The 24,277-nt window shown below is 37.7% G+C and overlaps 1 protein-coding gene across 1 annotated transcript in view; it reads left to right on the top strand.

Moving 5' to 3' along the window:
• Positions 1 to 5,096: 5,096 nt before the first annotated feature.
• CFAP47 (cilia and flagella associated protein 47) overlaps positions 5,097 to 24,277 on the top strand; it is a 258,402-nt gene continuing 239,221 nt past the window's right edge. Inside the window, exons 1-16 of the mRNA XM_038154900.1 lie at positions 5,097 to 5,261; positions 7,783 to 7,934; positions 9,994 to 10,109; positions 12,203 to 12,341; positions 13,523 to 13,751; positions 14,259 to 14,413; positions 15,144 to 15,277; positions 15,864 to 16,099; positions 16,786 to 16,978; positions 19,074 to 19,287; positions 19,662 to 19,814; positions 20,481 to 20,670; positions 20,775 to 20,871; positions 22,092 to 22,308; positions 22,952 to 23,196; positions 24,137 to 24,267. Of these exons, the coding sequence (XP_038010828.1) occupies positions 5,100 to 5,261; positions 7,783 to 7,934; positions 9,994 to 10,109; positions 12,203 to 12,341; positions 13,523 to 13,751; positions 14,259 to 14,413; positions 15,144 to 15,277; positions 15,864 to 16,099; positions 16,786 to 16,978; positions 19,074 to 19,287; positions 19,662 to 19,814; positions 20,481 to 20,670; positions 20,775 to 20,871; positions 22,092 to 22,308; positions 22,952 to 23,196; positions 24,137 to 24,267 (2,763 nt within the window). The 5' untranslated portion in view covers positions 5,097 to 5,099. The remainder of the gene's footprint in view (positions 5,262 to 7,782; positions 7,935 to 9,993; positions 10,110 to 12,202; positions 12,342 to 13,522; positions 13,752 to 14,258; positions 14,414 to 15,143; positions 15,278 to 15,863; positions 16,100 to 16,785; positions 16,979 to 19,073; positions 19,288 to 19,661; positions 19,815 to 20,480; positions 20,671 to 20,774; positions 20,872 to 22,091; positions 22,309 to 22,951; positions 23,197 to 24,136; positions 24,268 to 24,277) is intronic.

Below are 24,277 nucleotides of genomic sequence, written 5' to 3'. Positions count from 1 at the left end.
GATCAGAGATGATCTGCCCAGCACAAAAAGATCTTCATCATGTTTCTCAGTGTGGTTCAAGGGTTTTTCTTTCTACCCTGCAATTTTTGTATTTGTCTAATACATGAAATCTGTGAGTGGATATGGATGCTTTTAGTGTTACTAAATTTTTCATGAACAAGGATGTTTCCACAAATTGTGACTAAAAATTATGCCAGATGCAGAAAGCATTTCCAGAGTTGCAGACTGCAGGAAACAAAGGGCGCATTTGTACTTTGGTGCTGAAATCTTTGGATTAACTGCTGTGAGCTCATAAGATCAAAACGTTCAGCTCAGCACTGAGTGCTGGGAGTAGCCCTGATCCCCAGATCAGTATTGTCATGTTCCAGCTGTACTGTGGCCTGACCTCCTGTTTAGCCAAACCAACTGATTGTGCTGATAAAACCGCTCTGATTCCGCTCCATGACAAATATAATAACTCAGTGTGTGGCTCGGGGGGCCCGAAGCTATACTGGCAAATAATGGTGATTGTTTGTGTTTATGATCCAGGTTTTTCCTTCACCAATTCCTACAGAGTCACTGTAAAAAGGGAAGGCATTTGTGATTGCCATGTCTAACTAAGAACCTCTCTGTCGCTCGCTTTTTTTAACAATTTTGGTCACGCTCCTTTCAGCCCAGTCTGAGATGGAGGCACACCTCAGAGATTGGCAATTCTTACATGTTTTGTGAAGACTGATGGTTTCATTCAGCAAAAAAGATCCAATAAAATCTTCATTAGTTCTGCCTCTCACAAAATGCTTTGCTGAGAGAAGAGACCTTTAGAGAGAATTAGAGCTCTAATCTGTCACTTTGAACATCCTCGTTTTCCATTAAACAGAGCAATTTGCAAGATTAAATGCAAAGGAATATCTTATTAGTCCTCATTATTAGGACTTTATCTGTTTCTGATTCCGAAAATCTGATATAAAAGTATACACCCTTTGTTTGTTTAACCACTAGGTGGTTGTATTTTCTTCATGTATATTCTAAAAATATTTATTCCTCCCCAAGTAGAATAAATAGGTCGACATTCACAGTTCAAATCACAGTTCCTCTGGATTCAGATTTCAGCAAGGAAGGGCATTATGAGTGGCAGTTTCTTCAAATTAATTTAATTATTTCACATATCATTGTCATTTCTTGTTGCTGAATTCTTGTCAAATAAAGCACCCTTGTGATCAATTTAACTGTTCCCTTTTTATCCTTTGGAATACTTTCTGAAGGAATTTCTCTGTGCTTTTAGAGATTCCTGGATAAGTGAGAATTACTTCTGATCTAATAGAAGACTCAGATGCTCTCCAGGCATCTTTGACCTGTGTTTAGAACATGGACAGGCAGGACCAGTGTCTCAGATCTTGCTTTTACTAACATGTATTTTCTAATAAAGCTTTCCCCTGTGCAGCTGGAGAAAACAGACTGGAGATGGCTTTCTGATTCTGCATCTTGTTTTACACTGGCCATGGCCCCAGGATTGATCTGAAGCTATTTAATGTTAAACATGTTAGCCTTTTTTATTAAATGGAAAAAACCTAACGATGGTATTCCAGTTTTCTGCCTGAAAGCTGGGAGGATAGTCAGATCAGTGGATAGTCAATGAACTTTCAGATCTGAAAGTCTGGAGAAGCTGGGAGTGATTCTGATACTGAGGTGTGGTGGGGACCTGTATAAGACAGCACTCTTTTCTCTGATGACTGTAATACAATAGTGAGAAGTTTGCTGTGAAGCATTTTTATTCATCCTCTGATACTGCTAAGGTGAATGCAATGTGAATTGTACAGATTACTGCCCAATTTTTGTACTGTAAAATTTCTGATTACTGTAAAATTTCTGTAGAACTAAAATCACTCTTAATGTTTTCATATGATAAAGAGAATGACAATATATAATCTATATCCCAGAATTAGGTATAAAGGATTCTGTCATCCTTTATCATCAAAGGATTCAATAAAGTACACCTGTTCCTTTACAACAGTCTTCACTTTGGGGATGATTATTTGTTGACCAAGAAAAAAACTCCCTTGAATCCAGACTAAGCTGATAAAAGGAATGAGAAGAGTCCATTATCTAATGGTGTTTCATAATGAGCTATCCTAGTGTGGCAATAATAAGCATTTGGATAGAGTAGTCTGCAGAAGAGGAACAAAGCCTAGACAAACTATTTCAGAGAGTCAGGATTCTTTTAATGCTGAACTTGACTCCTCTATACGCAAGCTAAATCTCAGTTTAAATTTGTTTTTCAAAGATTTAGTTAAATTGATAAAAATTTTGCATGGACATATGTCAAATCAAGGGAAAACAGATCAGTGTTCTTTGATACTAATTCTCTTGTGGAGTGGTAACTTTGTCAGTGTGGGCTGGAGCAAGCAGCAGAGACAGAAATCTTTAAAAATCAATTCTGCCTTGAAAGAATTACTATCAAAGGACCAGAGAAACGATGTAGGATTGTTCTCCACTCTGTATTGAAAAAGAAGAAAGAAATTAATTCTTTGATAAGGTAATAGTCTCTTTTAATTTTTTCTTTTTTTTTTGGTATGCTTTTCCATTAGGTACAACCATGTTACCATAAAATAGATTCAAGTAGTCTTCCCAAAGAACTCCCTTCAGATGCTTTTACTCTTAGTGCTTGCAATGCCACGTTCTAGCACATTCTTTAGTGATCTACAGATGGGTAGCTATAATTTGAATCTTTTAAGAAGAACAAAAAGAGCCGTTAGCATCCTTCCCCAGCAACAGAAACAAAGGCTTTTCACTCTCCTTTTTCCCTCTAGGTTTCTTGACCTATTAAAAATATTTTTTTTTCTTTTTGTACTTTATAGTTCTTATCTGTGCAGTCCATGTTTGCAGCTCCTCATATCTGCCTTTTAAAACATAAATAATTTCAGACCTTATGCACTTTCAAGAGTTGAAGTAATCCAAGGCAAAACATTTTGAGTTAATCAGAACTGATGTCTGAGGTTCTGTGTACCTGCTGTGTGTGCTGTTCTCCCTCCTTTATTCTCCTGCTTTGAAGGCAAGAACAAGGTGGCTGTCCTGGTTTAGGGCAAATTTTTGGGAGTGGCCCATAACACTCCAAGTCTAAGTGCTGGAATCTTGTCAACCTCATTTTACCACTTAAATTAGAGCACAGGAAGGATCAAGTAGGAGCACCTCTTCCACCACTCAGTAAAAGCGTGCCATGAATTATTAGTGTGGCGGCTGGCACTGCAGACGCTGAGCTCCCAGCGGCGCTCAGCAGCGTTAGTGCCTGCTTCAATTCTGCGTAGGCCGTGTCTGTGATTCACACGGAGGCCCAGAAGAGTGATCAGGCCGTTTTCATTTCAGTGCACTCCCTCTGCGCTTTCAGAAACCCTGGGCACCCATGTCCGTATCACCTGTCACTGTCCCAGGCTGCTGCTGGGTGGCACCCATGGCAGGGAGCATCTGGGGTGACACAGGGGACAAGCTGGACAGCCCGAGCCTGAGCCCCGAGGTGGGCATTGCCTCAGGCATCTCTTTAGTGGTAAATCCCGTCCTGGTGTGAAAAATGCGTATTGTATGATTGGCTTTTTGCAACTATTGCGATGAATATTATACGTGTTATGTTAAAAGTCATGCTGTATTAATTTTCTCAAATATAGTTTTAGGTTATAACGTAATGTTAAAATAGGAACTATGTACGTGGGATATTTTTTTAAAGAAAGGAATGAGGTACTCATGTGGAAAGAAAGGAATTTTTTTAAAAAAAAAATTTTAAATTTTTTTTTAAAAAAAATTCCTTTTTTTAAAGAAAGGAATGTGGCACCAGACAGCAGCCACAGGACACCTACATCTTTCAGAGGAAGAGAATTTATTGCTCCATTATCAGAAGAAACGAACTTTTTCCCGCCTCATTCAGTCTTGAAGACGCCATTAGGATGAAGAGGAAGAAGCTGATGCTGACCAGACAGAATCCTTTGTTGGAATGGAATTGATGCATCAGGTATAAAGGGTATGAATATGCAACAGGCTATTGTTTTTAAGGGTTAATCCTCTGTTAGCGTGGGTCCTTTCTCGGGCTTATTTTGCCCAGAAAAGGCACCCAAACCGTCTGTAATTCTTTGTTTTTTAGTCGCATATTGTCCTAATCTCAATTGTTCAAATTTTTATTACTCTAATTACATTGCTATTTGTATTTTATTTTTATTTTTTATTGCTATTTTTATTTTTATTTTTTCTAGAACCATTTTATTACTATTAAACTTTTAAAATTTTAAAACCAATTGATTGGTGTTTTTCACACTGGGGTGTGCTGGGAGGAGTGTGGCCAGCACATGGAGGGAGGGGATTCTCCCCCTCTACTTGGCGCTGGTGACAAATCTGCAGGGTCCAGTTCTGGGCTCCTCAGCACCACAAAGACAAGGAGCTCTCGGAGAGGGTCCAGTGGAGGCCACAGAGGTCATGAGGGGTCCAGAGCATCTCTTATGAGGAGAGACTGCAGGGTCTGGTTAGTCTGGAGAGGACACTTAGAGCAGATCTCATTTATGCATATAAATATCTCAAAGTGGCCGCCAAGAGGGTGGTCACAGACTCTTCACCGGTACACAGCGACAGAAGAGGAGCAACGGCCATGACTAAAACAGAAGTTCCACCTCAACACGAGGAAGAACTGTGTGCTGAAGGTGCCAGAGCACTGAACAGGCTGCCCGGGGAGGGCAAGAAGTCCCCCTCTTTGGAGACACAGAGACTCCACCCGAACACGCTCCTGTGTCACCTGCTCCGAGCCGGGCCGAGCCGCGCCGGGCCGAGCCGCGCCCGGCCGAGCCGAGCCGGGCCGAGCCGAGCCGAGCCGAGCCGAGCCGCGCCCAGCCGAGCCGCGCCGGGCCGAGCCGAGCGGAGCCGAGCCGAGCCGGGCCGAGCCGAGCCGAGCCGCGCCCAGCCGAGCCGCGCCGGGCCGAGCCGAGCGGAGCCGAGCCGAGCCGAGCCGAGCGGAGCCGGGCCGGGCCCAGCCGAGTTGGCCCGGGCCCGCCCACTGTCCCGCCGCGGTTGGCGGGGGGCGGCCTCGGCGGCTTTCGCGCGGCCGTTGCTACGCGGCCGTTGCTGCGCGCCGCTGGCCCCGGCGGGCCATGGCGGAGCGGTGCCGGGACGTGTGCGGGGTGCGCATCGCCCCGGCCGAGCTGCGCTTCAGCGACGCGGTGCCGGGGAGCTGCTACCGCGCCGCGCTCACCGTGCAGAACCTGCGGGCGGGCGCCTGCCGCCTGCGGCTGCTGCCGCCGCAGGAGCCCCAGGTGAGGGCCGGCCGCCTCTCTGCCAGCAGCGGCCTCGCACCGCTGCAGCCTGCGGAGCAGCGGCAGAGCGAGGAGCACCCTGAGCCTCCCGCTTCTCTATTCTCCCGAGGCTGTGAGCAGTTTAGAGAGGGCTTCCTTCTTTCATAAATCCATAGTTTCTGTAGAAATAAACAGGCTTTCCTTACTACATCAGCCGTTAACAGTTGCACTTGATGATGCTGGAGGTTTGTTCCAGCCTTGGTGGTTCTGTGTTTAAGTCCCTTGTTGGCAGCAAATCCTGGCTTTGCGCACTCCAGAATTCATCTCGCAAGAAGCCCACGAGTTCCTCGTAACTCCAGGGAACGTTCTGTAAAAATGGGTCACTTTGCTGTGCTGTGAAACCAAATCTGGGAAATGACAGCTCTCTTACCTCATTTCTAAGTTGTATACTTTAAAGTTTTTTTTGACTGGAATAGTCCCCTTGTGGTGCTTGCTTGCTGAGAGCTTTCTCAGAAAAGAGGACGTTTGCCATCCTTTCTCAAGATATTATGATTGCTGTTAATAACATCTGATAAGTTCTAGAAAAGTCATTGTGTTGGCCAGGCTTTTTAAAGGCAAATGCATCTCTACAGTTCTAACCACTTGAGCCCTTGTAACCTATGTGGCTCCAGCAAAAGCCTGCTGTGGTTACTGGTTTATTGTTTGTAAATTATGCCAAAATTCAGATAAAAAGGTTAAGTTGAACTGGCATCAGGGGTTGAACAGAAGCTGATGTTGCTTTTTTTTCATAGCAGCTTGAACTATGAATTATTCAGGGTAGTCACCAATCTGATTTCAGACAACCTTGAGTAATTTCACTATCTGAGTAGTGAGGCATTCTTGTTGAGGGCAAGAGTGGCAGCTTGATTCTTATTAAACTCTAGCTGAAGACTACAGTTTAATAAGAATGAACTGGAAACTGTTGAGAGTGCTTGCTTTGGTAGGGCTGTGCTTATTCTGTTTTGTTGCTTTTCATCATCCTTATCAATTTTTCATGTGCTCCAGAAGCAGAAAGGCAGAGTCAATTTTAGAAAAGAGAAAGGGTTAATAAATTATAGTTTTGTGGTGTTTCCCTCTGCGACTAACGCTTGCCTTTTGCTGTGTATTTTTATGGAACTGTACATGAGATGACCAAAATGACAGCTAGGGAACTAGATTCCACTTGACACCCTCAGCTCCAGAAAGGTCTGTTGTGTTGCCCCTTCTCGTTCCCAGACCTCGTGTTGCTATGTGTGATGACAAGGCTCTGAAGTGTATGACTCTTCTGAAATACGTTCTGGTGCATTGCATGCATAGAGTGCAAGCCCTGAAAAATAATCTTCCTTCAGCTGTCATAGTGCATGGCCAAGAAATGCCTTCCAAGGAATAAAGCTCACAAGGAGTTTTCCATAGGCTTCATTGAATGTGCCTAGTATAAAATATTTATTTTGCGTTGTATAAAATGAATATGCTTGGATGTTTAATTCTTTGTAGAGAACAGATAGATTCTACATACCTCAGAATTAAAACATGGCTACTCTTCCAATATCACACCCATAATCACGATGTGCATGACATAAATTTCCTTTAGCTGAGTATTTATACTGCTATGAGGATTCTAAAGGAATAGGAGAAGATGCTCGGGCAACAGAAACAGCAAGTAGTAAATTATGTTTGCATGTTTAAAACATAAACTAGAACAGAAAACTTAGAGAATCCTGGGAAGACTGTCTTTCAGGAATAAAACATATTTAAACTGGACATAAAGAGCAGAAGCCCACTGTGCATGGGGTAATGTGAATTTTAAGGAAATTGAGCCAACAGAGGAGCTCTAGACCTTCCTTTGAGGCTTTCCTAGGAAGGTGAGAAATACTGCATTTCCCTCTATGTGCTCGTGGGTTACTCATGTCTTCTGTTCAAGGGAAGGTGTGGGAGGTGTTTCATTTAAACAGATGCTTGCTGACAAGTCCAGTATAATTCTTTTGAGAGAGGAAAGAGTGCTTTCCATCTTTGTTTTTTTTTCTCTTTCATTTGACTCCCAACACTGGAGGTGACTTGGGCTTTTCAAGCAGATTTTCAATGAGCAGTGAGACTTTCTGTTGATGTCAGTCAGACCTAGAGGAAACTCTTACCTGTCCCCTTTTGTTGCTGCTTTGAACTGAGACTTAATCCTTATTATTTTCTCAGGTACTAAAAAGAATTCTTCACTGGGTAGTAGCTGATTTAATTTTGTGTTGCTTCAGAGGGTTTTTTTTTGCAACAGTAGGAAAAGCTGGAGATCTCTTGGAAAGACTAGAAAATTTGGCTAATTTATTCTGTATTTCTCTTTTCTTCTAAAAAGCCTGAACAATAAATAGGGAGGTGAAATTATAAAATAAGTTAGTGGTAAGTTTTAAATGCATGTGAGTTTATGGTAAGCTTTCAATCAATCTTTGTATTCTTCTGAAAATAAGCTGCATGTATATCCTTCTTAATCTAGAAATGTGTAACAATTAAAAACACTTTTTTTTTTTTTTAATTACAGTTTAAATTGATTGTGGAAAATTCAGAAAAACCCATTGCATCTGGACTTCAAGTTAAAGCTGTTGTGGAATATACTCCCAAATGTGTAGAAGATCTTCGGGATAAACTAACTCTTTTAGTAGATGACGACGTAGTTCATATCCCCGTGCTTGGGTATGATATTCAAAAGTTCATGAGCTGCTGTTAATATTTGCTGTTTAATCTTGTGGGAAGTTTACTTCTGCATGTCAGTTATGGCTTTGTAATTAGTCTGTCAATTTAATGGAAAACAAACAGTAAGTTTTCTTACAAAAGTAAGATTTTTCTTTTTTTTTTTTTTTTCAGAGCAGTCCACGGGTAAGAAATTCATTGGTGATATCCCTCTAAAATCATAGAAAGTCTGGATTTTTAGTTTTGCCTTATTCTAACTTTGTTATGATAATTTTGAATGCTGTGTTATTAGACAAGTCAGCAACTACTCTTAATGTCTTCCATTCATCCTGAATCACTGACATGGAAGACTTTACAGTAATTGTTCATAACAGTTGCAAATCCAGATTATAGTGAAACATATCTTGCCTAGTTCTAAAAATACAGTGCCTCTTTTAGTGCAATGTCACCTGTTCAAGGATTTTTGAAATCTTTTATCAGACTAGTATTGTGCACATAAAGCCACTTAGGATGATAATGCTACTGGTGATTCCTTTCTGGAAAGCACTTGAAATAGATTAAATTCACATCTTCATGTTGAAATGTCTTTTGCAGGGGAATGTTGACAGGCTTTAATAATTTTTTGTGTGTGTTTGGAACAACAAGTATACTTTATGATTTTTTTAATCAGTGTTTTCCAAAATGTGTTTTGTGTCATGCAAAAGCAGTAAATTCCAGCTTCATGGAAAAACCCCAACCAGCAAACCAAAGCAAAAAAATAAACCTCACACTTTATTAAAACACTAACCCCAAACCTTTTACTTGACTATTTCCTTTTGGCAGGTCTGTATCTATTAGAAAATCTCATTGCATTTAGAATGTATGCTTATTTCTGTCCTCTTGGGAAAGGAGATAATTGTATCTTTAGGGGAGAAATACTTCTGTTTCATTCTTCCAATAAAGCTTCTTGTAAGAATGTCTAGATACTTGGAAAGTAAAATTTTTACAATTGTTTTGAGTGTACTCTAACTTTGATAGCTGATTCCTATTTTTTAATTTTTTGTTTTTTGCTTTTTTGGCTACATCCTGCTGGTCTAGCATCATGTCTTTCAAGAATTTATGGAACTAAATTTTTCACATTACAGTTAATCATCAAAGAGAATTAAAAAGTGTATTGAAACTCCTGAAAGCAAATTCTGTGGTGGCATTTCTTGATTATTTTTTGTCTCTGTCCCTTCCTTCCCCCTCCCTCCCCTTTATGCAGTAGAGCATTTGGGCAGGCTCTACCTCTTTTGACCAAGTGCATTTATTTTTCTTCTCCATTATTTCTTCTGTACCATGTGGTAACACAGATCAGGAGATGGAATTGTTCCTGCAGGTTCCTATTTGTGGATAAGAGGAGATAGACTGCTGTGCTGATGTAAAATTCCAATTGATTTGAAACACAGTTTATGTGAGATCACAGGTGTCATTGTATTAAAAATTGGAGTCTTTAAAATACAAGTTTCCTGAGACATGATCTTTCCATTATGGCTAAAAAGTACCCAATACAGTGATGTCATCTCTGAGGTTCTTAAATAAATAATAGAAGTAGCTCATGGCTTGTGTAAATACCCACTTCTGTCTGTTGTTGAAGTCACATGAAGTGTGTATCAAACACAAAACTGTAAACTCTGATTTTAGTTCAGGCAGCTCATAAAGAATTATGGTCAATTAGTTGGTCTTACTTTGTGATGCAAGTAACTCAGGATAGTTTTACTTGAAGTACTGTAATGAAGTATTTAAAATGAAATAGAAATGTGTGCATTCAATTTTGACTAATTGTTTATATAGTTTATAGCTGTATTTTGTATAGCTTATGGCTGTTTTAAAGTTAGAATACTGAGTCATTAACAGGCTGAGAGATAAGTACCTCTCTTAGATCTTCCCTGTGTATGCTGTAGAGCTGAAGTTGCCAAAACCTTGATAGGAGAACTAGTACAAAAGGAGAACTCTCTTCCACTTGAGTGCTCAATCAAATTTCTTTTAAAATGCAAAGGTATTTTCAAGTTTTGGGAAATATTATGTTGTCTTTTCTCTGCAGATTGATTCCCTACTGTGACCTGGAAATAGAGACAGAGGTTGATTTTGGTGAAATGATTGCAAACAATAAACTAGTTACTAAAGAGATTAGTATTTCTAACCGTGGAACAATTTCAGGTAAATATTTACTATGCATTAAATCATAAAAATATTTTAATTTATTGGAAAAAGTAATTTTATGCAAGTTAACACTTCAGTGACCAAGTAGCAATTAACAGGGATTTTGGGTTATGCAGATGATGAGTATTGTAGCTGCAGGTGTTGTACATGGCCCACTGTTTATGCAGCCTGTACTATATTTCTGTTTAGGAAAGAAAAAATAATTTAGAACTTTGAAAATTTTATGAGTTCTCTACTTTTGAGTCCCATTTGGAAGATGTAAAAATAATAGTTGCTCATTGCCTTAGTGTGCCTAGCATAGACAGCAGCAAATCACATCTGCTCTTGCTTTGTGCTTCTGTGATCCCCAGACCTGGCTCTTGAATAAACAACTGCAAGTTCCCTGAACTTTCTGAGCTGAAGTCCTCTGTGATGGGAATTGAAATGTGTTTGTTGCTAGAAGATAATGAGAGGCCTTTTATCTTGCTGCCATAGCTTTTGAAATCCTGCCGCTTTTACAACAGGCACATCCTTAAATTGCTGTCAGCAGCTATTCCAAGGAGAGTAAAACATGGACAAAGGAGTTTAAGAATGCTTATATGATCCAAATAACCTGTTTGACTGCCTTTCGCACTGGACAGAGTTGCAGACAGCTTTCTCCAGAGGCAGGGTAGCAACTATGCTGAGTTAAAAACAACAAATTTAAGGCAGTTAATTATTTTTGTTCCTCATTTGTACAGCTACTTGTTACATTAAAGGCTATCTTTTTCTTTGCTTTAGGCCAAAATTGTGGGAAAATTTCTCCCCTATGTTTTCATATGAAATATTGTACCAAGAGAAAATACATGATTACAGAAACACAGAGTTGCAATATTAAAAAAAAAGAAAAAATAAAAAAGCAAATTTCTGTCTAGATGAAGAGGAATCTTGTCAGAAGCAAATCTTTGCTTTTCAGAAGCAAGTATTTTAATTGTTTTTCCATGAAGTAAATGGAGAAATTATTGTGGGTGTTTTTCCTAGCCACATGTTCATCTTAAACATGTAGTATGCTGTTTATATAATCAGGTCTTTCTCATATATGCTACCTTAATACTTTGAGCAACTATGATTAGATAAAGAAAATGAGATAACCTACAGTGTGTGTATATATATATCATACACCTGCAACTAAGTTGTATGATAATTTTTTTTCATATTGTGTAGGGAACTGTTTCTAGCTATAAACTTTGTTAGATGGTACATGCAGGCTGCGTGGTGGAGTTTTATAGGATTGGATGAAAAGTAGAAAGAAGGTGATGGTTAGTAAAGGATGTCTTGGGGACAGACAAGGGAAGAGACCTGAGTCTGTGTTTCTCTAGGCTCTGTAAATCATAGCACAGTAGGCCACAGTAACAGGCAGCATGTAAACTCTGTGAGCAGGAGGTGCTCTGTGCTGGCTCAGACTCAAGGATTGCATTTCACCTGTCTTTCCATGCACTGAAGGAGTCCTTTGGTCCTGCTTCTGATATCATATCAGACATTATCTTTTATACTAAATCAAAGAGTGCCTTTTTTGTACATTTGAAACAATTTCTTTGTTTTTATGGTACAATGTCAGATAATTAATGTTGTTGGTTAAATACTGGGTTTTTTTTTACATTTTAAAAAATATTTGTATAACCTAGAAATATTTACTGTTCTCTTCTGTGGTAACTTGTGTTGATTATGGACCAAATCATACAAACTGTTGTTATCCTGCAGTATGCACTTAACTTGTTGGCTACTGTAGCTTCTTAGAGCTTTGCGTAACTTGCAGATGTTATTTGCAGCTACTTCATGAGATAGGCACTTTTCTTTGGAATGTGACTACCTTTCCTGCTACAATCACTGCTTACAAAATAGAATTGGACATGTGGGTGTAATAATTAAAGAAAACCTGGAAATTATGATCTACTCTTGCTTAGAAACATCTTGTAAAAAGGTTAAGTCTATGTTTCCTGTTTTCATAGGAAGATATACTGCTTGTGAGCATTTGTATTATGTGTTGTATAAATTCAAGTGTGTAATAGAAGCATATAAATCTACAGCTTCATATTGTATAGCATTCTGTTGATTACTCTGGTTTTTTTTAGGTGTATTTAGAGTATCATATGATGGGGTTGTCCTGCTTAACATAAAACCTGCCAGAGGAGTCGTAAAGCCAAAATCTGTCAGGAAAATTCGAGTGGATGTCTGCACAGATGTACCGGGATTCATTAAAGAAATGATGACGTGAGTGTATGACTGAAGAAATACAGCTCTGTAAATTCTGTTTTTGTCTGCTATTAATTCTAATCTTTACTATGAATGTTTATCTAAAAAAATAAGTTCCTAAGTGTCAGTTGCTGTCTTTAATATTTAGTTTTATTAAATAATTTGATGGTTACAGTATCTCCACAGAAGAGTGATGCATAAATTGTATACCTGGCTGTGTTAATAAAAATCTTTCATAATTTGTGGTGATCTGGGATGTTTGCACATTTCTCAGAATAAAATAACAAGGAGCTTTTGTATCTTTTACCTTTCTACACTTCCTGTGATCCTTAATTTTCTTAACTTTTTTGACTGCATGCTTTCTTTTAACTCTATCTATGTGTTTCAGGAGTCTCAGAATCATTCTGGTGTTATTTGGAGTATCTTATTTTCACTGGAGGGAATGTATTTGCAACACTGAAGTAGATTGCTTTTAAATGCGTATCTTGTAGAATCCTAGCATCCCAGCATGGTTTGGCTTGGAAGGGACTTTAAAATCCTGTATTTCCAACCCCTCTGCCATGGGCAGGGACTTTCTACCTGACCAGGCTGCTCAGAGCCCCATCCAGTCTGTCCCTGAACACTTCAGGTGGTGGGGAGTCCACAGCCTCTCTGGGCAGGGAGGGAATAGGGAGTGGTTGATTTGTTGGGTGTTTTGTTTTGGTGATTTTTGGAGTCATCAAGATCAAGCTTCTAGGCAGGAATAGCTCCAGTTCTTTCATGCTTATTCAGATGAACTTCTAGCTCCTGTTCCCTACAAGAAAATTAGATATCATATGCTAAAATTGGTATTTAGATACAATGACTCTGAGAGATAAGAGCAATGTATGTTGTCTGTGGACACCTCCTGATTCTTTGTAGTTGTTACTTCTGTAGTTTCAAACATTTAAAAAAGTCAAAACCAAATCAGACCCAAAACTCCATCATGTAATGTATGATTTTTCCTGATTGGTGATATTCCTGTTAGGGCATTGTCAAGGTCATGCTCATTTGCCCTGCTCTCCCACTTAGTTTATCTATGGAAAGCCAGTGATTTGAATGCTTGGATTGGGTCATTTTTTCTTTTGGGCACAGATTCTAATACAAAACAAACTAACCAAAGTGATTATTTCTAACTCTTCTCTACATTACCTGGTGCTGCTTGCTGCTCTTGCTGGCAGAGTGGAGTTGGAAAGTCGTGGCTGCACTGAAGTATGGATCAAAGGTGTTGTGGTTGAACAAGTTCTTAAAGTTCTTGGAGTGAATTGTGGAAAAGTACTGAAGTGCATTAACTTTGGACCTCTTTACTTTGGGACTTCAAAGACAGAACAAATATATTTATACAATGAAAGCCCTGAGTGTATGGATTGGGTAGCAGTACTGGAAGACAATGCCCTTGGAGGAGAGATGGTAAGAAACTGCTCTGGTTCTTCTTTTAGCTGAAAACTTATTTTCATTTCTGCTTTTGCATTTTTTATTTCTCAACATTTGTCTTCTAGTATTGTTTACTATGTCATACTATTTCCTGGTCAATAGGCTTTTTGGAACAGTTGTTCATCCAACTTGTTTTTAATTTCAATTTAACCCTCGAACTGAATTTTTTCAGTTATTATTTATTAGGAGTTACCAAAATAAAATTTGAGTTCTAAGATATTAATAGTCTGGGATTTCACTTGTTTTTCTCAGATAGTGAAATAATCTGAGAATCATGTTTAAAAAAGATAATTCAAGACATTGACATGAAATTGATTTAAAAATTGGTTAATTAGACATGTGCTGTGTAAGTATGTGATTGCCATTTTCTGTGTTATGTCTTTCTGTTTGTTATATGTGAAAATGTATGTGTAGGAATAAAAACAAACACAAAAGGGAAAGCGGAACAAGCTGAACTATTTAATATTTTGATTTTTTTTTTAGGGGACAGATCTTCAGGGGAGTACAGATGCTGTTTTACATGACTTAAGCCTGAAAACCAAAGATGTAGATGTTTCCACCTTGGTCTTGTGTGCTCCGAACCAAGGAACTTTGGAGCCTTATGAAAAATCTTTGATTACAGTCTGCTTTAGTCCAGAGTGAGTGAGTGATACCAATTAAATGCACACACACACAAGTTGGTTGGTCTACACTATTTTGCAAGAGCTGTGTTAGAGAAAATGTTGAGTTAATATGTCTGCAAATTATTTCTGAGTAACTTCTTATGTAATTATGTGTGTTAAAAGAAGTTTCTGTTTGTGTTTCTGCAAATGAGAAAGCAAAGCCTGAAGTGTTTCTATGATTTTATGTTTTACAATAACCTAAGAATGTATTTGGATCAAGAATTGGTTAAGACGGTTTTGTGAGAATAAGAATTTTATTTGATTTTGCTGCATATTAAGCAGCAAGAGAGTGAAACGTTTCAGAGAGCTGTCATCTCATAAAAAAAATCCAACCCAAAACAAAAGCCAAAACTAAACATAAAGAAACATTTCTTCTTAGATGAGGAAGAGAAAAAGCAAATGTGCTCTTACCATTTTCCCTTACTTAAATTCAATACAGGTAGTTATTATGCATGTGATATTAGTTCAGAAAACTGTTGTAGACTGGAAAAGATATCAAATTACCAGTATAATAAGCACACAAATATTGCTGAGCTTAAATTTGTTATTATTTGCTTTTTCTGAAAGGAAGTATGAAGATAATTTGTTCAAGCTGTTACTGACAACAAAGATGCCGGACTGGATGTTAAAAATATGTCTTGATTTTTTGTGGGCTGGGTTTATTTTTTTTTTAACATCTTTTAATTTGAGATTTTGACTCTTACAGAAAATTTGAAAGAGACTTTGAAGTGGATGACACATCAGTGGCTCAAGATTATGTCCTGTTTCTGAGATTTGAAACTGCTGGGAAGAGAGGTAGTTGTCTGCAGAACCTCAGTTGTGGTGCCACAGCAACCCCAAGTATGTTAGAAATGGATAGTGACCATCAGAAATGTATATAAGGATGATAAAACTGTATATCTTGACTTTTTAAACTTAAAAAAAAAATCTTGGTTGTCTTAAAAATTTTGTAATAAACCTGTTCTGTTAGTTTGTTTATATCAACACAAATAAATAAACTTGCATCTTGAATGCTTCAGCACTAAAACCTCTTTGAACAGTGAGTGGAGAGGAGGGATTTATGGGTGTTATTAATGAACTCCTATCACTTTATTATAAATTATAATTATTAAAAATGCAAATATTTGAAAGAAATAAAACACCCTCAGCCATTTGCAAGTCACTAACAGTTTTGTAATACCAGTTTTGTGCATTTTCAAGTCCATGTTTGTTCATCCTCAACTTCCTTACTGAGGGAATGCATTATCTAACAGCTATTAAAAATCTCTGTGTTAGGTTTATAAAAACTGCATTGTAAAACATACTGGTTTGTAGCATTATTTTGTTTTTGTGACTGAAAAAATGCAGCATGACTTTCCTGTTAGTGAGATAATGTGTGTGACAGGGATTGTGTTTGTTTGCTTGTTTTTGTGTTTGTCTAATGCAGGGAGTCATTCTCGTCACGTGGACTTAGCTTTGACGGGTTCTGGGTTTCCTGTGATATTAACTTTTAAGCCAGGAACAGTAATTAATTTTGAGGACTGTTATTTGGGTGAGCAACCACAAGTTGTGTGCACAATGAAAAATGAATCCGAGTTCCTTCCAGTAACGTTCAGATTCCGCAAGACTGCTCACTTCAGTATTTCTCCTGCAAGAGGAAAACTTAGAAAAAAATCTGAAAAGGTAACTCCCTCTTTCTCTTAGGTTATGTAACTGTGCAGATTATTTTAAAGTGGTTAGCAGTGGAATTTCTTGAAAGTAAACCAGAGGAATTTCATTTCAGTCGCAATGGCTTTTAATATCAGCCAAATACATTTTTTTATAGCCCCTTAAGTTTCTTTTCCTACCCCAGGAAGCAACAAATATTGTTTTAAATTAGGAAAAAAGATTCAATTACTAAGGCAACTTTACCTAAGGCAAGGGTTTTTCCTATATGTAATTTTTTTTTATTTTACTGATTTGAGAAGATTGATTTATATGCAAATATTTTTGGAGAATGCTTTTAGTTTGTTTTAGTAAATCACAAATACTCAAGTAAGATTTTTTTTTTTAATGGAAGACACTTGGCAAACAGTAAGTCAAATATGGAAACATTTACAATTTCACAAACCAGTAAGTCTGGGCACCAGATTTCTCTCAGAAGTGAAAAATTGGGACTTTGTTGTGTTTTGATGTGTCACAATTTTTATGTTACCTTACATTGCTAATTTTAATGTGCCTCTTGGCATATTCTGCAAGCCCTGTTTTGAATACCTGTTTTAGAGGTTAAGTATGGAGGTAAGTGACTCAGAGACTCAATCATATAGAGAATTACACAAAACCTCACTCTTTATTGTCTCATATGTCTCATAATGAGTTTTCTTTTCCAGGAAGTGATGATTTCATTTTCTCCACATCAAATAGGAAAATTTGAGATGAATCAAATTATTGATATCATTGGTACAGGAGTAGATAAAAATAATGTAGATGTTTTGAAGACAAAACCCTTTCATCAAATATATTTGACCTTACGTGGTGTGTGCAAATCTAAACGAACAAGCGTTGTGTTCACAATTAATCCTGGTAAGATGCTAAAAACATAAGTGACAAGTGATAAAATGTTTTAAAAGCACATTTTTAGCCTTTTAAAAGTGATTTCTTACTATTTTTAGTTTGCTTGTGAAAAGTAATATCACATTGGGACTGGAGGGAATGCTCAGTTGTATGACATATGTCACATAAGACTGCAAAACAAAAGCTAAAATAGTGGTACACCCTCCCATAATTGTATCAAAAATTGAACTATTAAAGCATAAGATTTCATCATATGGTTATCTGACCTTTATAGGGTTCAGTTTTTGCAAGTGATGCCACTGCACAGTGCTAAGATGTTTCAGGAGTAAATTGAGAGATATGTAAAGCACAGGAAGAACTAGGAAAGATAACAGAATATTCTTCACTGATTCAAAGTTGCTGCTGCCAGATGAATTCGCCAGTTCATACAGCTTGCTACACCTCCTGTGTCCACTGACTCTTGCCATCCTGTGAGCCCTGTACCAGCATGAAAAGTCTTTCAGGATATCCAATAATTAGTCTGTAATTTGTTCTTTGTGTTCCAGGTGTTTTTCACAAACAGCCACTTTGCAGTAGATTTGACTAACCTGTCACTGGATTATAAACCTGTCATGGCAAACATGATTTTTTTCTAACATCAAATGTGCTGCAGCCTCTGCAGCACCAGTGCAGTCTCCTAACCTGTGCACTGTTTCATGTGGTGGCTGTGTGTGGATCAGGAGAGGAACTTGAATTCTCTTTAGCTGCTGCCAGCTTGAGATGTACTCCCTAATGAGAAACATTTTTTTCCATTGTGGGGAATAAAAAGTAAAAGTTACTGGAAAGTCATGGTAAAATGCTGTTCCGCCTACAGGTACTGGAATGGTTGATAAACCAGTGGGCATTCCTGCTGCTTTCAGGAAGGTATTTGCAATCCATGGCTATCAACCATGGTTTGATGAGAAACTGAAGTTTGGCAATTTGTTTTATTTTTGAAATCCAGAGCTCCTTTAGTTTTCCTGCTTCAGTAACCCAATTAGAAGAAGTGGTTTTTTTGGATCAAAGATTTAATGTGATATTCAAGTTTTCCAGGCTTTCTACATGCTCTTGTCTACCATTTATTTACTCTATTAATGTCCTGCTCTGGTCCTATTTGCAGGTTTGTAAACACTACAAGGGATATCTGCGTTTTGCTTTTAACCTTCACTGAAGTGTGGAGGAAAAATGATTTTGGTTTTTTTTAGATCCTTTTCTAGATGGTTCTGTATCTTCCTGTTGTCTTCTCCAGTGTCTCTGGATGAGTATGTGTAGTTGTGTCTCTGTATTCAGGTGAAGCTAGGGGAGAGATTGGAACAAAGCTTCTTGCAAACTGTGCTTTTCGAGCCAGTCAAAGCTGTAATTACTCTTATGACTTAGAAGATGGAAAGTAGTTTTTGATTTTTTGTTGGTGGATTAAAGTAAGGCTAAAGTGGGTTAAAAACATACATTTAATTTTAATTTTTTTTTTTGCAGGTGAGGGAGGAAAAGGCAGTTGAAGTTTGACCTTATTTGTGCCATAGTTTTCTCTGTAATGTTAATGTATATGTGCTTTTCTAGAACTAGAGTGAAAGAGATCTGAGCTGTCTTTTTAGTAGTTCTAGCTTGGGATGTTTTGTCAAAATTCATGCCTCTGTTTTCAGCCCTTAAGAAAAGCTTTCGGACACTGTGGTTGGTGTTGTGACAGGCAGCTCTGAGTGTCTGGTGATGTGTCTGTGCAAGACATAGCATCCCAGCTGGACACAGCTGGTTTGGACACAGCTCTGAGTGTCTGGTGATGTGTCTGTGCAAGACATAGCATCCCAGCTGGACACAGCTGGTTTGGACACAGCTCTGAGTGTCTGGTGATGTGTCTGTGCAAGACATAGCATCCCAGCTGGACACAGCTGGTTTGAACTCTGGTGTTCGTGTGATTCAGGCAAGGGAGCATGATGTGAATGGCTTCTTACCTCTTGTCTGAGGAAAACACTATGGGATGGGTGACTGACTGTTGTGCTGCTGGGTAGACCATTGTAAATTTGATATATTTTCTAAGACTTTAAATTTTGTTTAGAAAATATTAGTTGAAATTTTTTTTTTTAATTTTAAGGTCTAACACCCTTGATTTCCAATGAAACTGGACAGTTTGTAGCTCGTGGCACAGGACAGCTCCGTGATACAGCACCTGTAGCAATCCTTAAATCAACCCAAACACAAATCCATACTCACCGGAAAAACAGGAATTGTGAGGATGACGCACTTATAGCCTTTCCTAATGATCGTGCAGCCAGCCTTAGGCCTAGTGAATGGAATAAAAAGTACAGGTAAAAATTATGTGAATCTAATATTTAAACCCACACATTTATATATATCATACAGTAGATCAAGATTGGTTACTCATATGACAGTTAGATGGGCTTTTTTCAGGCTGAAAGTACTTTAAAATTCATTGCATTATTGAGTCTCTTGCACATAAATTTATTGAGTTTTCTTATGTGAAACTACAAATGTAGCTATTACACTTGCAGTATTTCGTTTTTATGGTTGCCTTTACAAAGTCAAATATTAATAATCATCTGGGATAAAAAGAATGTTTGGAATGAAATACATATATCAAAATCAATTATATTTTCATTCTAACAAGACCCAGTATCATTATACATGTGTAATGAAACTAAAATCCTCTTTAAATATTTAGGACTATTTTCACAAAGACTGAGAGATATAATTATGTAGACCCAGAATTTGCTTATACTGACTCTGAACGACTGTTAAGAGAAGAAAATAAGAAACACTATGTACGCTTCATTTCCTGTTTGAGACAGCGTCGTTTAGAGAAAGAGGCTGCTAGGTAAGACTTGGTTTAAAGGGTAAATAAATACTTTAGGCTCATACACAAAATATGTGAATTTATGTGCAGAATTAACTTAATGACACTGATCACGTACCTAATTTTTTTCCATGCCAATATGTTTTGTATGTTGTGACCTTGGGACTTTCATTTACAATGCATTCAAAACCTGTTTGTTTCAAGTATTTAGATACATAGAGATCATTTCCTGGTTGAAATGTAGGGGTAGAGGCAAGGCACTTGAAATTATCTTAAAGTGCATGTAAATTAAAGTGCCCAGTTTTGAGAATACTTGGTTGTGGTTAATAGGAAAAAACTTAACGTTGATTGTTTTGGATTCTCTTTATATAAAAATATGTATTTCCAGCTAGGATTTCTAGCTCACCCCAAGTGACAGGTTCAATATGTGAATTATTATATATTGTGTGCACTGAAGCAGATGCAATCCTTTAATCTGACTGGTCCTCTAGACTTATCTTACAGTAGAAACCAAAATAATAGAAGTATTTTCAAGGTATTTTCTGTGCTTTATGGTTTTTTAAATAATGAAGTATTCCTACTTAAAATATTAATTGTTTTGTTTAAAAATATTAAATAATTTAATTTGTAGATCATGGAATGCTCAAACTTTTAGATTTCCACATTATTTTTTTTCCTTCCCTGCAGGCAATTTTATATTTATAACAATCCTGTGAGCTTAGGCATTAAACCAGCTGAAGGCCTTAAGTCACCGAACATCTCAATCACAGATTTTCCCATGGAGAAGCCACAGCCCGAAATGCTTCCTTTAGATGACAACTGCATGTTAACTAGTCGAAAATTGGCAGCAATTGTTTCTAAATCTACAAACAAAGGAGTGAGTTAAATGCTTGAGTAGAATGTGAGCATGATGTGCTTACCATATAAGAAATCATAAGAATTTTGATGCTGCTCTGAGGAAGTGTCTTGTGCTTCTCACAGGTTTGGAGCTGGCTTAGTCCTATGCCATCTTCTGCCCAGGAGAAGGAAGATTGTAGTCTAACTTTGACACACAAACAGCTTCATCAAGTATTCATTGGTAAGATTTTAAATTTGGTTGCTAAATGCATATAGTTGTTATAAAAGCACTTATGTATAGTAACATATTTTATGATTATCATTGGTCACCCTACACAGAAAACAGTTTAATTTGGTAGGCAGCTTGAGACCTACAGTAGTATTTCACTAAAGTTTTGTAATTCTCAGCAAATACTGAGGCATGATTAGGTATCAACATGTAAAAGAAGAGTTTCCTTTGAAGGCTGCCCATATCACAGCCTCCTACAGGGAAACCACCATAGCATAGTGGGAGAGTCGCTCATCCCCTTAGGTCTTGTCTGTGGGTAGTACCTGGACCAGCATTAATATCAGCAAGATTCATGGAAGTGCTCAGAATATTTCTGGGAATTAACAGTGAGGACTGATGCCCCTAAAAACTAAAACTTCAGGATTCTCCATCAAAATAATTTCAGTATTATGTTCTGTGATGGGGAGTAACACCTTCTAAACTCTTAGTGATTTATTAACACTTGTTACTGCTACAGGTCTATTTTTAAGTCAGCTTTTCTTCAGTAAAATTTTTTTTGCAGCAAAAAGAGAATTTTCAGTACTTCCTGGGCTTTTTTAAATTTTCAGTCAAGCCAGAACTTGAATACTGTAGCTATGTAAACTGATATACCTGGGGAAAGGAAGAACAAGATAAACAACATAATACAAAAAGTACTGAGAGTTCTTTAAGAGGTTTGATTGGTGCCATGAGCAGTCAAGTTAGTAGACCAGCCTAAAAAGTGGTGATAGCTGTAAACTAGGTGAAGTAATTCTGTGACCATCACATGACATGAATTATCAAACCAAATGGTTGCACATCAGGGAGCAAACCAGCAGGTTGCATACATAAACTTTCAGTGAATTGGTGACAATTTATCCTTTTCAATATCTGCTTAACAAAGAGAAGTATTTATGGTTATTAATAGTCCTGTTACTAGTGAGCACATTGATTTCCTGTTTTACTAGTTGACTGAAACAAGCACAATTTAAAAATAAATGTCGCTGGCTTTTGACTTGCACTGCTGAAAACACAGAACATGGATGATATTTACTTCCACATTTTAGTGATAATTTATTCCAGCACAGGATTTTTGTAGCTAAGTTTGTAATTTGAAGAGCTATAATGTTTGGTCATAGTATTTTAGTAGTTATCTTTCCTTACATTAGCTTTTACCCTTTAATGTTGAGGATCTTATTTCCTATATAATTCAGGTCCTTCTACTATAGATTTTGGTGATGTTTGTGTGTATTCTACAACAACCAAAGAGCTGCACATCATCAATAACTTGTCAGTTCATATTTGGATACAAATTGAGATTGAAGTTGCAGAATTGCAGGAAACATCTCCATTGTCTCAGGTGGTGCCTCCTCTTACAAAAACTCATATTCCACTTGTGTTTGAGACAGTCAATGCTGGAATGTTTAAAAGGTAAGGCTTTTTATATTTGTCTTGATTTACACATTTTCTTGGCAATAGTAAATTTTAAAGTGTAGTAATGATAATTCTTAATGGTGCACACTCATCTATGGTGATGTCACAATAATCGGTGCAATTTTATATTGCAAAGTTTTCCTACTACAATACTGTTTATTGTTTTTGATTTTACACCACAAACAAAAATCTGTCCTGTGAAAAGCCTTATATAGCTAGAGGTGCATCAGAGAAAGAAGTTTGTTAATTGTGGTGTATTTGCCAAGGGAAATTTTTATGGAAAATACTGTTCTCTTTCCAGCCTAGAATTCTATCACTTGCTTCCATGCTCAGGTCTTTTGATGCAGATCATGGGAAAATGTATATAAAAACCTGATCTCTAGCCTGCTGGTATGAGCTCTGTGTTTTCTAATGTTAAAATGACTGTTTGAGGCTGATCATCCTTTAGGATGATCTTCACTTCTGACATGATTTAAGTAGTATGCAAAACAATTGCAAACTTTTCTCTTGTCATTCTTGTGTTCATACTAAATAGTTAAGTATTTTCTTTCTAGTCGTTATATTTCAGGTAAATTTTACTCTGAATGTAACAAGGCAAATGCATAAAAAATATTGAGAGATAAATATTTCTGTGTTACAGCTCTTTCAGTTACAAAATAAACAACCAGCACATTGGACATGTGCTGGTAGTTGCACATGCAATGCCTATTGAACTTCAGCTGTCTACAAGGGAACTGATTTTGAGTCCTGTTTCTGGCTGCCTAGCAGGGACAGAGTTTAGAAGAACTGTCAGGGTATGCAATCCCAGAAACCATCCTGCTGGCTTTACTTGGAAACCTGTAACTGGAGACAGAAAATCTGCATTTACTATAAAACCAACCAGAGGTATGCTATGCAAATACAGCGTGTGTATGTATCTTAAATGTCAACAGTATTAAATAAGACTAACATTTAGCTGATGCTATAAACCACATTTTTAGATTTCTGTCAATATCAGTGTGTCCCAAAAGCAGTATCAGGTCACAGCTTAGCACCACAGCAGCATTCTCTGTGTACACCCTGCCCTGAATGCACACTCAGTCCAGCTCCCTGCTTCCGTGCCCAGCCAGCAGTGCTTGTGTAAACAGTTTTCTCAGCACAGATTGCTGACATTTCAGGAGTGGGGCAGCAGCATCATACAGCTCACCAGGATAGGAAATTTTCCAGAAGCACTGAATGAAGCTGCTAAAAAGTTGATGAAGGTTGAGTAACATAAATGGCATTCAGTCTGCAATTAGTCTGCATTTGCATAATGGATCAGTATTTGTTAGATGTGTGTATAGCTTTTACCTTCTTCTCTTTGAAAAATAACATTCTGCAGGGATATTTTGGAGCTCCATTATTAAAGAACAAACTGCTAACTGTATTGGGTTTGGTGTGCTCTGATTCTTGAGAAAAGGTATTTCTGCTAATAGAAATTCAGACTCAGTTGCAAGCAAAAGAGTGTATATGGTCTTTCCCCAAGTTGCTATTCTGCAAGAAAGATAGTATGTTCTTCTATTTTTCTTTTCAGTTTTGGCTGTTAGAGTAATTAATGGCTAAAAATATCAGTAAACTTTGAGTGTTTTACTGCAGGTTACTCATAAATAGATTATGGAATGCTCATGAGAATCCAAGACCTAATTTTACTTAATTCATCAGACTGTTCATCACCTAAGAAATGTAGGCTTACATTCAGTAATAGGTCATTTCAGTTTTATGTGCCTATGTTACTTTGATTATAGATTGTAATTTGACAGTTGTCCATGTGTTTGCTATAACATCTAAATTATGTACATATATTTAGGGTTTGTGGAGCCCTATAGTGATGTGGAGTGTGAAGTTGTTTGGCATCCAGGGTTCAGCTCTCCAGAAACAGGACAATTCACCTTGTGTGTGCGCAAAGGAAATTCAGTTAACTTGAAATGTCTGGCAAAGGTAACAATTC

This window comes from Motacilla alba, chromosome 1 (assembly GCF_015832195.1).
Source record: "Motacilla alba alba isolate MOTALB_02 chromosome 1, Motacilla_alba_V1.0_pri, whole genome shotgun sequence".
Lineage (NCBI taxonomy): Eukaryota > Metazoa > Chordata > Aves > Passeriformes > Motacillidae > Motacilla > Motacilla alba.
This window is presented reverse-complemented; position numbering and strand designations above follow the sequence as displayed.